General features: G+C 37.4%; 1 protein-coding gene across 1 annotated transcript; it reads right to left on the reverse strand.

Moving 5' to 3' along the window:
• Positions 1-247: 247 nt before the first annotated feature.
• LOC121738726 lies at positions 248-6,230 on the reverse strand. The gene is made up of 3 exons (XM_042130952.1): positions 6,086-6,230; positions 879-1,019; positions 248-346 (listed from the first exon to the last, which is right to left on the reverse strand). The coding sequence occupies exons 1-3, from the start codon at positions 6,177-6,179 to the stop codon at positions 336-338; spliced, it is 246 nt and encodes an 81-aa protein (XP_041986886.1). The 5' UTR covers positions 6,180-6,230; the 3' UTR covers positions 248-335.
• Positions 6,231-14,861: the final 8,631 nt, after the last annotated feature.

The following is a 14,861-nucleotide window of genomic DNA, read 5'->3' on the forward strand; positions in this document are numbered from 1 at the left end:
TAATTATGTTTCATCTTTACAACAACTAGGATGTACCATCGAAGAAATTGATTCATAGGCAATTATTGATTTTGTCAAACCCAGCCGACAGATGACGACTGTTATAGTTGACATATTTCGACCAAATTATGTAGGTCCGTCAACTGAGTATAAATCATTTTTTTTCAATAGTACTTCATAATATACCTCTAACTTAGAAACACATTTTAAGTTAGAGGTATTTATGAATTGTTTAACAATATACTTAATAAAATTATAATCTAAATATTTAAATAACCTTATTAATTATTCTTATAAATAAAACTGAAGGCGGAGTCAATCAGGGCGGTAGGTGGTCAAAATTGTTCTGAAAAAAATAACAACAAAAATATAATATTAATATCATTGTTAATTGTATATATTTTAAAGGACAAACTAGTTACTAGATGATGACTAGGATTTACCTTAAAAACTGGATTTGGATCTTAAAAATATTCCTTGTTGCATAACCCGTACCTAAACTCCCAAAATTAAAAAAAATCGGCAAAGTGCGAGTATCCGCACACGAAGCATTCGGTACCGTTATCTAAGATCAAAAATAGGCCAAAAATTGTGTTTCTTGTGTCCCCCTTAAATATTTATTTAATTTTTATTTTATTAGGTATATAGTATTTAGCAATTAATTATTAAAGTAAGTATGTAGCGTTTATTGAGAATTGAGATACAGCCTGGATACAGACAGACGATTTATTGAGATAATATAGCGGTTTTTAAGATACAACCTGGAGACAGACAGACGGACAGACAACAAAATATTAATAATAGGGTCCCGTTTTACCCTTTGGGTACGGAACCCTCAAAAGATGTGCGTTAAGCCCCTAAGTTTTTTCTTAACTCACCGTAGCAACATTCTGCCCCTAGATGACGCTGTCTTGGGCAAAGTCCTTTGATGGACACCCTCTTCTGTGGCTCACAGTCGTCCACGTGCATGCATATGCCGCCTTGCTGCACGCATGGAGCCTCAAGGTATACTATTGTGACTGGAAATATTAAAAAAATAATGTCATTGAATAGTGTGAAATTGGTATAGTGCTTTAAAAAATACGTGTGGCACTCGACGACTGCCGCAGTAAAGATATTGCTTAGCATCTAGTCTACAGTCTAGTGTCTACACGCATATAGTGCTGCAAGGCTTTAAATGAATGTGGACGGGGCGCTGCTGGTAAGGAAGAACTGTCAAACACATGTCAAAAATGACGTTTTTGTATGAATAGAAGCGTTAGTTCCTTTTCTCGCAGGGCCCCCGCTGCCATATGTGCAATGTGTGCAATGCACACGGGCGCCATCCTCTAGGGGCGCCAAATCACCATCTTTAGGGGCGCCAAAAACAAAGACCCAAAAAAGTTGCCGGAAGGGGCGCCAAAATCTTTTTTTTTTGCACACAGGCGCCAGTAGCCCTTACGGGGGCCCTGTTTTCTCGCCACGTTCATTTAAAGCCTTGTCGAACCGTCTAGTCGCAACACAAATTCCGGGCCGAAGTCTGCCGAACTGAAACGACTTTTGACGATGCACGGCTAACGGCTTCCAATACAACGCCGCACTGCTGTGCCGGTCGGAGTGGCAGCCCCGGATCTTCAATTTTTTTTAGGCGGGGCAAAAACTGAAAAATGCCGCCCCGCCTACCTACTTATGTTTATTTTCACCTTTATCATCCATATAATTTCAGCTATCAATATGTATATTTAACAGGGTAGGCAGTGGCGGATTTACCAATAGGCTTAGTAGGCTGGAGCCTATAGGGCGGCAGATTTAGAGGGGCGGCAAATTTAGCCCCATTTTTCTTATCTTACAGAAATAAAAAATCCCACCAAAAACATTTCTTGTAAAATATTGCCGAGACGACCACATAAGGTTTACCCTGTGAAAAAGATATGAGATCTCATGTAGAGAAAATTAGCTTCTGAATCTACACGGCCTAACTCTACTGACCCTAACTTAAACAAATTCTACATACCAGTAAATAATATGTAAGGTTTCGCCGTTTCGCTACCGCACAGGGTGAAACCTTGTGTGGTCATCTCAACAAAAATTTTCAAAAAACAAAAAAATTATTTAAATCTCTATAATTTTTATGCTAAAACTAATGCCGGGTTTATATTTTTTATGAGTGTAGGCCGCTTCATTTCCGCCGCCCTACGTACGAGATCTGTCACCCCCTAAGGACGCTGCCGACGCGGCTATTAATAAATCCAGAGCTGGCTAAGACCAAAAAAAGTACAGTCTACGAACAACAACGTGAGACTGCTTTTTCATCCACATAAGTTATTTTTTCAGTGAGTGACATAGGCTATATATTTTATACCCGTGGAAAGCCGGAGCGGGCCGCTATGTTTTAAATTAATATACAACGTTCACAGTTTTTCTGTAGTGTATTTACTATTTAGTATCAGCATTGCAGCCGTGCGAAGCCGGGGCGGATCGCTAGTTTCTTTTTTTTTTTTTTGGTTAGCCTATATTATTATCCCACTGCTGGGCAAAGGCCTCCCGTAGGGTCAGTTATACATTATAATGTTATAATAATTATTACGCTATTTCACGGCCTCAGTCTATGACGAAAGACGCTAAGTAGCTTAGTTTGTATATTGTGCTGCACAATTTGTGCATAAGTGCTTGTAAACAATTTTATTATTATTATATTATTAGAAGCTAGAAAACTGAAAAGGCCGTGCGCTATTACTTTTTTTTATTTGAAGCTTTTATACTGCTTTTTAACCGACTTCCAAAAAGGAGGAGGTTATGTGTTCGGCTGTGGATATTTTTATTATGTACTTAAGTTGGCACTATCAAATATTTTCGTGGGCAGATGGTACACACCACGGAGCTCATACGAAGAGGAGCTGGCCTAAGCAACTGTGCACTGTGATTTTCAACTAGGTCCTGACGTCATCACTGTGGGCGGGGCTTAAGTCAGTACACTTTCAGCGTTTGTCAGGTGCACACGTAACGAGACTGCCAATAAATTGGTGTTTTCAACGTTTTTAACAACGAAAGTATGAAGTATTGTGTTTTACAATGTCAAAGTTACTCAGACAGACGTTCTGATAATATAAATATCATCACAATGCATCTGTAAATAATTTGAAATGTAATTTAAATATAAAAGTTCTATAACATTTCAGATTTCAGCGTTAATTATACTACTTGACACTAGATGGCCAAACCTGTGAAAGATAATACAGACGTAAATGCGTATCATTTTGCATAAGTTTATTGGAATAATCATACTTGAATACTGGTAACTGTTATACACAACACATTTAATAGCTACAACCGTAGTTACGAGTATATAGCTTTTATTATTATACTACTTATAAACCGCCATCTGTCGTCATCTATGATAACTATTTGAAACGTAACAAATATCCAGGGCTGTATTCAGAATTATTATTTTATTAACCGATTCAGTGCTGATGACACGGTAGCAGTCATACATGTTTTTAACGTGTGGCGTATGACACGTGAGCCGTGTCATTTAAAAAACGATTGCATCTCCCTCAAATTACACTTTAGAAGGTTCTACTCTGAACAACATCATCTTAATTTTCCACGTAGAACAAGGCTTCACCTCATAATATTCTGTGAATTAAAAAAACGTAGGGGCCGTCAACCTTTTTTAAAGGTGCATTAATTGCGGATTACACGGCAGCCGCGTCTTATGGGTTTTAACGTGTGGCATATGACACGTGAGCCATGTCATTTAGAAAGCGATTGTATCTCCCTTAAATTACACTTTAGAAGGTTTTACTCCGTCCGAAGGTTTTACAACAAAACCGTCTTAATTTTCCACGTAATGCGTTGACATCAAAGTATTACTAATCCACTAACGATTTTTGTTTTAATCTAAGTTGTTTCTTTCGAAAATATTTTTAACTAGCTGTTACCGCAAACTTCCTTATCTATAGGAATAAAACGTTTCCCTGCATTTAAAAGTGGTCTTGTACCTATGAGTTTTATTACTGGAACTCTCCTCCTTTTTGGAAGTCGGTTAAAAAACTTAACAACGAACTTGTTTAAATTTATATACGAACGTATAATAATTTACATCGGAAACCCCGATTATATTTAGTATACTCATTTTTCTAACTTTGAAACCTACATAAGGTTTGCAACATCTGAATAAAAAAATCGCTTACCTGCCATTTTCAGGTTAACGCTTAGTAAAACTACTCGAAGTCAACTCAAAACAACGTAGCCTTCCGTTAACATCAATGGTTTGGGCTCAACTAAACAATAAACCTTTTTGAACGTGGCGGGTGACACGGTATCCGTGTCATCTACTTCTATGGCGTATGACACGGATAACCTGTCACGAGAAAATTGTGTGCCGCCACGACTGAAAGTCTTCAAAAATGTGCGCCGCATTGAATCGGTTAAGTATCGCAATGACAGTTTTGTTTGCTTATGTTGACACGCGCTGACATTTGGCCAGCCGTAGGTAATTGATTAAAAAATTTTGCATTAAATTTTTGAAAAAGAGTACTTACCTATTACCTAGTACCCACCCCATTCCCTTCTCTACCCTATTACCTCTTAAAAGGCCGGCAACGCACCTGCAGCTCTTTTGATGTTGCGATTGTCCATGGGCTACGAAAGTTGCTTTCCACCTGGTGACCCGTTTACTCGTTTGTCTCCTTTTTTAACATTAAAAATTCGGTCAAAATTCTAACCCTAATTTTAATGATTGACCTTATTATAATTAATATACATTTTTTAAAGTTCTGAGTACGTCCCATAATATTTAATAATTTTGACATCTAGTGTAAGATAGCTGAACTACGTAGTAACATCAACATCGACCTAAGCTAGTAGTTTTGCTGTTACACGATAGGTGAAATATGGAAAAGTGGGCGGAGCTTGACACCCCCTCACCCCGCAAATTGTCACGCGTTGTTTCTTAATGAAATTTGATTACCACACCAGCTCCTCTCTGTATAAGCTCCGTGGTAAACACGCACATAAGTGCTTATGACAAGACCAACAAACAGATCACAAGCAACAATAATAATTTTGAATAAGTCCATAATAGGTACTTATTCAAAAGTTTATTATAACGTCAACTACATAACTTAGGTCCACTATCTTAAATCAGTTATTTTGAGGGTACCTATAGTTAAAGTAAGTACTTATAATGAAAGCACTCATTAATCATTATAAAACACAACGTAGGCATTCTAAGTTCCGACAGACACGTAATTGTGGATAAACAAATGTTAGATAAGTACATAATAATGTGTTTATTATGTTTAATTATAAACACAGATAACTTTTGACTTGATATCCGAAAATTGGCAAGTTATGTAAACCTAGACTATAGCTTAGCCTGCTTATTTGTCTGGCTTGAATTAACTATGTAGTATCAAGTACTTATGTAATATTACATACAATATTATTAACGCCCATATTATAAATTATAATCATTCAATATAATAATTATAATAGACTAGTAGGTGCCCGCAACTCCGTTGCGCCAAAATTCTTTTATCGCGGCGAAACCGTACATTTTTCCGGAATGCAAAGTATTCAATGTCCTTTCCCGGCCCCCGGGTCTCAAAGTAAGGTTTGGGCGTGAAGAGGTAACAGACAGACAGACAGACACACTTTCGCATTTATATTTTTAATGATAATATTAAATAGTATTGACTATTTACCAAAATAGTCTGAAAACGAAAAACATATTGAATAAGAAACATTAAAAAACCCTTTTACATTACCAGTAGTACTTATAGGTACATAGGTAATTACGAAAAAGTAATAATATGAAAATAGTAAACTAGATAATGTAGGAACTTTTTGTAAGTTTAAAAACGCCAGCTCTTTTAAAACAAATTTGCCAAATTTTTGAGTTATTTTGTTTTAAAAAGTTTCAAAAGAATTTACGAAGGAAGAAGAAACGTTGCAATAAAAATTAAAATTTTATTTTATTAAAACACTCAATTCTCATTTATTGGTCAATATGTTATTGCGACATACGGTACTGTATTTTAATTGACAAAAATTTTAGATGGTAAAAAAATGCACATAATATGATAATTCTTTTTCCACTTACATTCAGGGGGTATTTGCGGTCTAATGTGCATAGGGGTGGAAGCCACAAGTGCGATCATAAGCGCTAACGCGAACATAATCTTGGTATGTAACATGTTTGGCGAATATCTTGTCTGTCTCACGTCCGAGTTGTGTATGATCAGTGCGGATCGTTCCAGTATTTATATACACATAAACTCATGCGCAGATTTAGATTTTCGTATGTTCGGGGAAACACGGACTGGTAAACAATCCATACATACCTACTATGATATTACACGAGGTGTAACAAAACCAAGTGATAATACTTGAATAATAATAATAATAACGTTTATTTTCTCTCCACAAAAATTTATAAAATTTACAATACAGTGCACATAATATGTTGTGGGGAGACTGGCGTCCTAAACTAAGCAGTTCTGCTTGTATTTCAAGACACCAGGCCTCCAACCCTTGTACTCTAATAAATGTTAACAAAATATATTACCATGACTATAGGCAAATAAATTGCATGCGAAGTTTAACTTTAGAGTGTGTATGTGTACCTTAAATAGAGTTCACTGTGAAAGTAGCAGCGCCGAAACAGAAAATATTTTTTTGTGATTTCTATGGGCAAGCGCCCCCGCGACTTTCATTTTTCCATACAAAGGTGAAAAGTTACTGCGCGCTACTTTCACAGCGAACTCTATTTATTAGGGGACCCTGCATACCTACACACCCTGAAGTATTATCTCTAACTGCCGCACTCAGAGTGGAACATTATTTACTTAATTGTAATTAATTCAAAATTTTGACATAAGCCCCATATATTATCTGTCAAACTCTTCATTACATTCAAGGTTATTAGTAATTAAATGTCTCCGAGTACGGCGGTTAGTTTTGTTACACCCTGTAGGCATACGTGAAAGCAAATTCGCACGATTTATACTTTTTATGGACGCTACCGATACCCTAGGACGCTGCCGCCCCTAGGCCGCGGCCTATATTATGGCCTATTTATATATTCGGGGCTGCGTAAAAGTGTATGTCAGTCACCACTCCTTCACACTTAATATTTAAAGGATTTTGACGTGAATTTTGAGTCCTGAGTAAATACACAATTGAATATTGACATATCGGAAAACTAAACGGAAAACGAAATGTCATAAAAAATAATTCTAACATGTAAGTACAGCTTAACCAAGCTCGTTGTATCCCTCGACTCTCTGTACTACGATGTTGTAAAACTTCATGCTAAAGGGGATGTGCTGATTAAGACAAATTTAGTGAGTAAGTACTTTGAGAGACGGGAAAGATAGACGTCAGTTTTATGGAAAAAATATACCGGAGAAACAAGCTCGTCGAGCACATTAATGTTATTTTTGTGCCCCATCTTGCTCCATCGTCCATCATGTAGAGTCCCCAGCCCTGGATTATGTATAGTCAGTATAGGCCATGGCCTATGGGCGGCAGCGTGCTATGGCGTCCTAGAGGGAGCAGCAGCATCACATATTTTGAGCTATACCTAATGTTCTTTTTGTGCCCCATCTTGCTCCATCGTCCATCATGTAGAGTCCCCAGCCCTCTATTATGTATAGGCAGTATAGGCCATGGCCTATGGGCGGCAGAGTCCTTTGGCGTCCTAAAGGGGGCAGCAGCATCACATATTTTGAGCTATACCTAATGTTCTTTTTGTGTGTGTGTGTGTGTGGCCTATACTCATACAAAATATAAATCTGGCCCTGAGTGTATCAGCTAAATATACTTATTCCTAATTATTTATATCTAGGTGACTCGTGACAAAGGTCACAATTTATATCTAGAAAGAACTTTTCATTAGTAAACAATCCATTGCATCATCGCCACTGCGTAGTGAAAATGACAAGCTTAAAGTTTAGCTCTAAGTTCTAAGCTCTATGTTAAGTTTTAATTAAGTTTTCTATTTCTTCAGTTCTTACACCGTGATTGCTTGTAAGTTGTAAATAAATTAGGTAGATATGTTTAATAATAATCATTAGTATTGCCAACAAAATATATACCTAAAATATTTTATTTTTTTTATAAAAAATCCCGCCCCGTACCTAGGTTTCTTAAGCTTCATAAGGAAAGGTCAAAAGGATAAGAAGCCAAAAGGTCTTTCCGAAAGAGCAGATAATAATTAATACTCTGATTAAAAAGTCGGACTGCTTGTAGTAAACTAGGTGTGAATAGGGATGATGACAAGGTCAAAGATTAGCGAATTTTGTTAATAAAATAAAGAAATCACGTTAAAAAATAAGTGTTCCCAAAATTTCAGCTTGATAACATTTGTATTTTTTTTTTGTTATGCGCCTTCAAAGTTGGATATTCAAGTCGAATTTTTTTTCAATTAAATTTCTTAATATTTGTATACAATTCGATAACTTATGCAATTAAAAGCTACTTTTGTTAAGAAACCACTTTCATAAACGCAATATTTAATATACCTATCGAACAAAGTTGTCTCCCGATGCGTACAAACTACGAAAGACTGACGTCATACTTTCGTAGCACTTTGTATGGAGCGTTTCGGGCAGGTCTTTTTTATGAGATATTTGAATTGTCATACCTTGGTGAATTTTTAAGCTATCAGAGTCATTCTTTCAACGATGTTTCTATTTTTTAAGTGTCTTTCAATTACCGATAAGAAAAAAAAATTGTCATCATGCCTATTACCTAACTTTTAACTACCTTTCAGAAAAAGAATGCTAGTCTTAAGTAGAGTGCTGAATTATCTTCTGTCCTTAACCCGAATTTTTAGATTCACATCTTTGTTGTCAATTCCAAGCAAAATCTCTTCCTTGATTGATCTTATCAAGAAGTAGAGTTATTAAAATCTAAGAAAATTAGTCTTCTCGGAGTAAAAAAAGTTCGAATTCGTTAAAACTATTTTCCTGTAATTAATTAAAGTTTATAATATTTCCTTAGTATTCCAAACTACATGTTCCTTGTTCCAGGAAAGCCCCTGGATCTTCCTTTCACATCCCATCTTGCGTCAGCGTCATTCCCAAGTTCACTATCTTACCAGGAATTGTCAGAGCTGACCGAATGAGATAAAACGCCGTCACGTGACCCTGCCCATGACCTCCAATTCGGCGCTGCGTGATCATAATAAGAAATAATCATCATTCAACATCATCATCATTAAGTACCAATAACTGATGGTGTGAACTGAAGGTATTTTTTTCTAGCCACACATAATTATATTATCAGGACGAGCGAAGCGAGCCCTAGTATATCCCACAAGTCACAACCTGAGCACTTTTGTGGAACACTTTACGGAAAAACTATCACACCTATTGATTTGAGCTTTAACATAGTAGTAGTAATTAATATTTTTATATGTAGATGTTTTATCATCGATCAGTCAAGGTTTGGTTTACTATTAAAATATAAAAAAACGCCTCATCTGGACAGGCACTAAGATTATTAGCACGCAGAAAAACGACGCGAGCCCTCACAAAGCTCGGCTTTTAGCTAGAGAAGTTTCCAGCAACTCAGTTGCGCTTCAGTTCGTTTATCGCGCGGGAACCGTACTTTTTTCCGGGACAAAAATATCCTATGTCCTTTCCCGAGACACAAAATATCTCCATATCAATTACCAAATGACATCTAATATTATAATATTCGTAGCTCTCTAATGAAAACTCATTGCATTGATGATCCTACCTGCTAGATCATATCAACCCCTTCCTAAAGCCTTCAGAAGTAAACTTTTCTACCAAAGGTTTTAGCAGAAAAGTTTCGGGGCCCAATCAAGCCTAATTTTAACTATGACAGGTCAGCTCATATTAAAAATCTGCATTTTGTGACGCATCTTAGTCCATTGAAATGTTACAATTTAAGGATCGAATATTGCATTTATTAGATGAAGCAATTTTATTTTTGGGACATGTCGGGAGGGTCAATAGAAGCTTAACCTCAAGTGGGGTCGCCTTGTGCAAAATGCAAAGCTCATGCGTTTCAATGGACTCTCATCTCGGAGAAAATTTTCAGTGTGCAAAGGTTACGTTTATTACAATTTTATGACAACTATGTCGTCATTATGCCACGGCTATAACTTTTGCATTTTAACGGCAAAATATACAGCATCCTACAAGACCTTATTGCTAACAACATAGGGGCCATTTTATGGAAATTCAGAGGTAATTTAACTGGGAACGTCCTATAAATATGTTTCAAGGCGATCGATGAAGATAGAGTTACGAGCACATCTGCTCGGGCGAGGACACACGCAAATAACCGCCAAAATCGGATCCCGGCTTTTGATAACCTTCCAGTTTTTCCTCTATAGCAGGGGTTCCCAAAATTAGCGCCTCGGCGCCCTGGTGCGCCGTGGAAAAGCAAGAGGAGCGCCGTCACTCGATATTCCTCCATCCTTATTCAAAACCACAAATATTAAAAAATAAAATAATAATATTAATAATCCGCAGCAGGTATATGATTAAGTATTTATTTATTATATTATTTGTCTAACCTATCTAATATCTATACCTAATCATTATAGGTGTTTATTTATGGATAGGAGGAGGATAAAAGATCGCAGGCAGGGCCCCGTAAGGTTTGTGCAAAAAAAGGATTTTGGCGCCTCCGTAGGCAAATTTTTTGGGTGCTTGGTTTTGGCGCCCCTAAAGATGACGATTTAGCGCCCTTAGAGGATGGCGCTCGTGTGCATTACACACATTGCACATAATATGGTAGCGGGGGCCCAGATCGCAGGCAGAAGAGAATCCCAATTCTGTAGATAAATTATATTATTATAAGTTAGGGAAATGATAATTTTAACCATATTATATAAATATAACTATTTAAAATTTTCTTTAAGCAAGCGCCTGCACAAGGCACTAAGTTTATACTTACATAAATTTGTTTGTATACTTGGTTTGCAAATAAAGTATTTGAATTTGAATTTGAATTAATTAATCTATCAAGGAAGAATTGGAATAGGAAATAATTACTATTCTTATCGAAAATTTGCAAAACAATAATTTCTGAATTTAAGCAAGCTCATTTTTTAAACAAAACTTGTGATAAAATCTACAGAGTGTTACAAAACAAATTGATAATAATAGGTTCGGGAAAAAGTATTTTCACATTATAGTTACTTAGTATACCGTAGGTACTTAATGCGAACGATAATATCCTAGAGTAAATTAAAGGAGTAAAATTATTCTCATTAGGTATAGTTATACTCGTGTAACTTCAAGTTTGGTCGAATCGGGCCTTACAGTATGAACTTGTCCAAAAATCTCTTGGGCTATACTATACCTACCAATAATTGTATCTGGCTGATTTTGGTATCATTTAATGATTTGAATTGGCTTAGCTGTAAAATTAAGTTTTAATTTTACAGCTAAGCCAATTTCAAATTCAGATTAGGTAAGTAAATGTGAGATATTTTTCATTTGTATATTTTCATTCAATTCCCATAAAAATATGTTTTTAAGATTTCATAGTACCTACCATTTTGTCGGCAGCTTTGTAGGTCCTATAGTCTATGAGCAAAACCGCGGACAGACAGACAGACGAAACTATAAGGGTTCCTTGTTGACCACGAAACCCTAAAATAATCGCCCAAGTGCTAGTCGGACTTGCACACGTAGGGTTCCGTACCATTATAGAGCAAAATTAGACCAAAAAAGTGTTTTTTGTGTGGAAGCCCCCCTTGATTTTTTATTTTATTTTAGTATTATTATTAAATATTAAAGTACGTGCATATCATTAAGTACTTTGAGAAAAATTTAAGTACCTACCTGTTGTCATTCTTGATATACTTAGAGCAAAAAAGCCCAAAAAAATCACGTTTGTTGTATGAGAGCCCCCCTTAAATATTAATTTTATTCCTAAATTACGCGGGCGAAGCCGCGCGGAACATCTAGTATAATATTATAATGTCGATTAGAGGTATTCGCACAGTTTGTCGGCGCGTGCCGGGGCGGATCGGGGCTCAGCGCAGCGCAAAATGCACTATAGCACACTATTGCCGGGCCGGGTCGCATCGCATTGACGGATTTTAACGCTCACTGTGCCGGGGCGTGCCGGGGCGGGCCGGGGCGTGCCGGGGCGGGCCGGGGCATGCCGGGGCGGGCCGGGGCGGGTCGGCGCGCAATGCATGGACGGATTTCGAGCCGAGGCTTGCCGGGCGGCATCGAATCACATCCGCGCGCCGCTTGCTATAGCGCACTGTTGCCGGGGCGCAGTGGGTCTTGTCGGGCCGTGTCGCATTGACGGAAATCCGCCAAGCAAAAATCCACGCCGATGCGCCCCGGCACAGTGTGCGATACGTGCATCCGCTTCCATACAAATTGTATGGAGGCGGATTTTTGCGATGCGCCCCGGCACGGCCCGTCTCAGTGTGCTCGCTCGTTAGATGTGGTATTACATTATTTACCTACGGAATTTAAGGTAGCCTTTCGAAGCGAGCGTCTATATAAGCGTCAGTGACGCTGCGACAGTGAAAATTGTATGGTTTGGAGTGGTTTGGAGTAGAGCACAGCGAAATCAATATAACGCGTCTGTGACGTCACTTACCTACGCTAAATCATACATTTTTTACAGTCGCGAGACGCTGGCTTCGAAAGGCTACCTTTACTCAAACTGCATACACTTTTGGAGAATGACAGTTTGGTGCAAGCCTAATGGAAAAATTTAAAACATGTTTTGTTTCTCTAATTTTATCAAACAGCTCTAAATATAATTTATTTTATTTAACCTTGAATTATGTTATGTCATCTAGCGATTATACACACGAAAACACTAAGTGTTTTCGTACTTAAGTACAAAGTAGATAATGTGGTGACAACAATAAGTAGGTATTGTTTTGATAACTGCGAATAACTATCGGCCTAATTCTTAAACTCTTTCAAGTTGCATGATAATAAGCGAGATAAGCGAGAGTCCATGGCCGACACGTTTTCATCGCTTCTTTTAAAAGAGTCGCCGATCTAAAATGTATGAAATTGACTAACGTCGTTGACCGAGTAGACAGAGTAGATATGTCTGTTGTGTATTTGTGTCGTTGAAGTGCCAATGCTGATACCTCCTAAGGGCCAATTCAGACCGCAACGCAACACGTAGATGCATAATGGGCATTGTCCAAAAAAAATCACATGTACTTTTTATATTTTTTTTCGTTAAAATAGGGTATTTTAAGAATATAAATTAAATAATTTTGAAATACATTGGCTAGTTTTTTCTCAATAAATTTTTAAAGTTTCGCTCTGACGTCATCATCGGCCGCCGATTGACCTCTGCATATGTTTTAAATTTCCTTTCAATCTTATTTATAATGGCTGGTTCGTCAAATGCAAGTTCTCATTATGTGAAAGCTGATACGAGAAGCTTACCAAAAGTTCGAAACGTAATGTTGGACGAATTTATTGCTAATTTAACGCCATTGAAGGTCAAACAAAGGTTAAACGTATTTGTTCAAAAATATAAGTAACTAATGGGTATTTTTTTCGTTTATATACAGAAAAACGATCACTGACCTTATTCCTCGAAATGTTTTTGTAATGAGCAAAATTAAAAAAAAATGGACAATCCCCATTGTAATTTCTAATTATTAATCATTTAAAGCGGGCTCATCCACACTCGCGGCGCGAAAGCCCACGAAGGCCGCGAACCGGGAGTGTGGAGGGTTCGCGGCTTTCCCCGTCCGGTGTTGGTTTTTTGGCCCGCGATGACAAAGGGTTCGCGAAGCGCGAACGCGAACATCATCATCCACACACAATGTTTTAGCAGCAGCAACAGTAACTTCAACGTCCATTTTACTCAAATTCGAAAAAGATTGCGAGTGTAGATTATACCTATTATTGGATAACTCTCAAAAAAGATATTGTGTTCAATATAAAGGCCCGTGTTAACAAAATGCATTTATTTCATATTATGACACCTATTTTATACGTTAAAGTTAACAATTCATTATATTACATCTTTCTAACACAAGCTAGTCTATTTGAGTTAAGAAAAATTGCCATGTTTTTTGGTTTTTACGATATTCATTAGGGTCAGGTCGCACCGCGATGCTTTATCGCGTTACATATTTTACTTAGGCCCGTTTTATATGCGTCATCGGCGCGAACGAGCGGTTTGGTCGCTGTACCACGAGAACACAGGTATGTAACGATTTATTTAAATAGCGGCGCCATCGCCCCGTCATTTACATTCTTAATTCTTATGCTTGTCTCCTCGCGTGGTAGCCGCGAAACCGCGCGTACGGGCGGACGCATATTATAAATTGAGCCTAATCGTGCAAGATACATCTACAGTCTACATCCAGCTTTAATTGAATCGTTGCCTAAAAATATAGCACCGCGATTAACCGACCAAAAACGAAAGCATATTGACATTCTTCCTTAGCTCAAATATACTAGTAGCAATTTTACATTAAGGGATATTAAGGGTCACACCGAAACGACACAAAACGCGACTCAATGTTAATATGAATATAGCGTCGCATGATACTTTTTAACCGAATTCCAAAATAAGAGGAGATTTATGTTTGACTGTAAATATAATTTTTGAGGTGAAACTTCTTCAGGCGGGTTGAGAGCGAAATTTTAAAGGTCGAATTATTAATATTGCGTCACGATTTCGGACAGAAGTTTCACTTATACACTTGCATCAATTCCGCATCCCGTTTTGTTTTATATCGGGGCAAATGAGCAAACGGGTCACCTGATGGAAAGCAACTACCGTCGCCCATAAACGCAACATCAGAAGAGCTGCAGATGCGTTTTATGTCGTTTCGGTGTGAAATAGACGATATTTAAAACATTAATTATGAACAAGCACGATAT

Source organism: Aricia agestis, chromosome Z, assembly GCF_905147365.1.
Source record: "Aricia agestis chromosome Z, ilAriAges1.1, whole genome shotgun sequence".
Classification (NCBI taxonomy): domain Eukaryota; kingdom Metazoa; phylum Arthropoda; class Insecta; order Lepidoptera; family Lycaenidae; genus Aricia; species Aricia agestis.

Excerpts from the sequence above, each read along its gene's own strand:
- LOC121738726 (XM_042130952.1), bottom strand. The coding sequence starts at position 6,179 with ATGTTACATACCAAGATTATGTTCGCGTTAGCGCTTATGATCGCACTT. Across the intron at positions 1,020-6,085 it reads ACCGCAAATACCCCCTGAAT|TCACAATAGTATACCTTGAG; the intron begins GTAAGTGGAAAA and ends TAATATTTCCAG.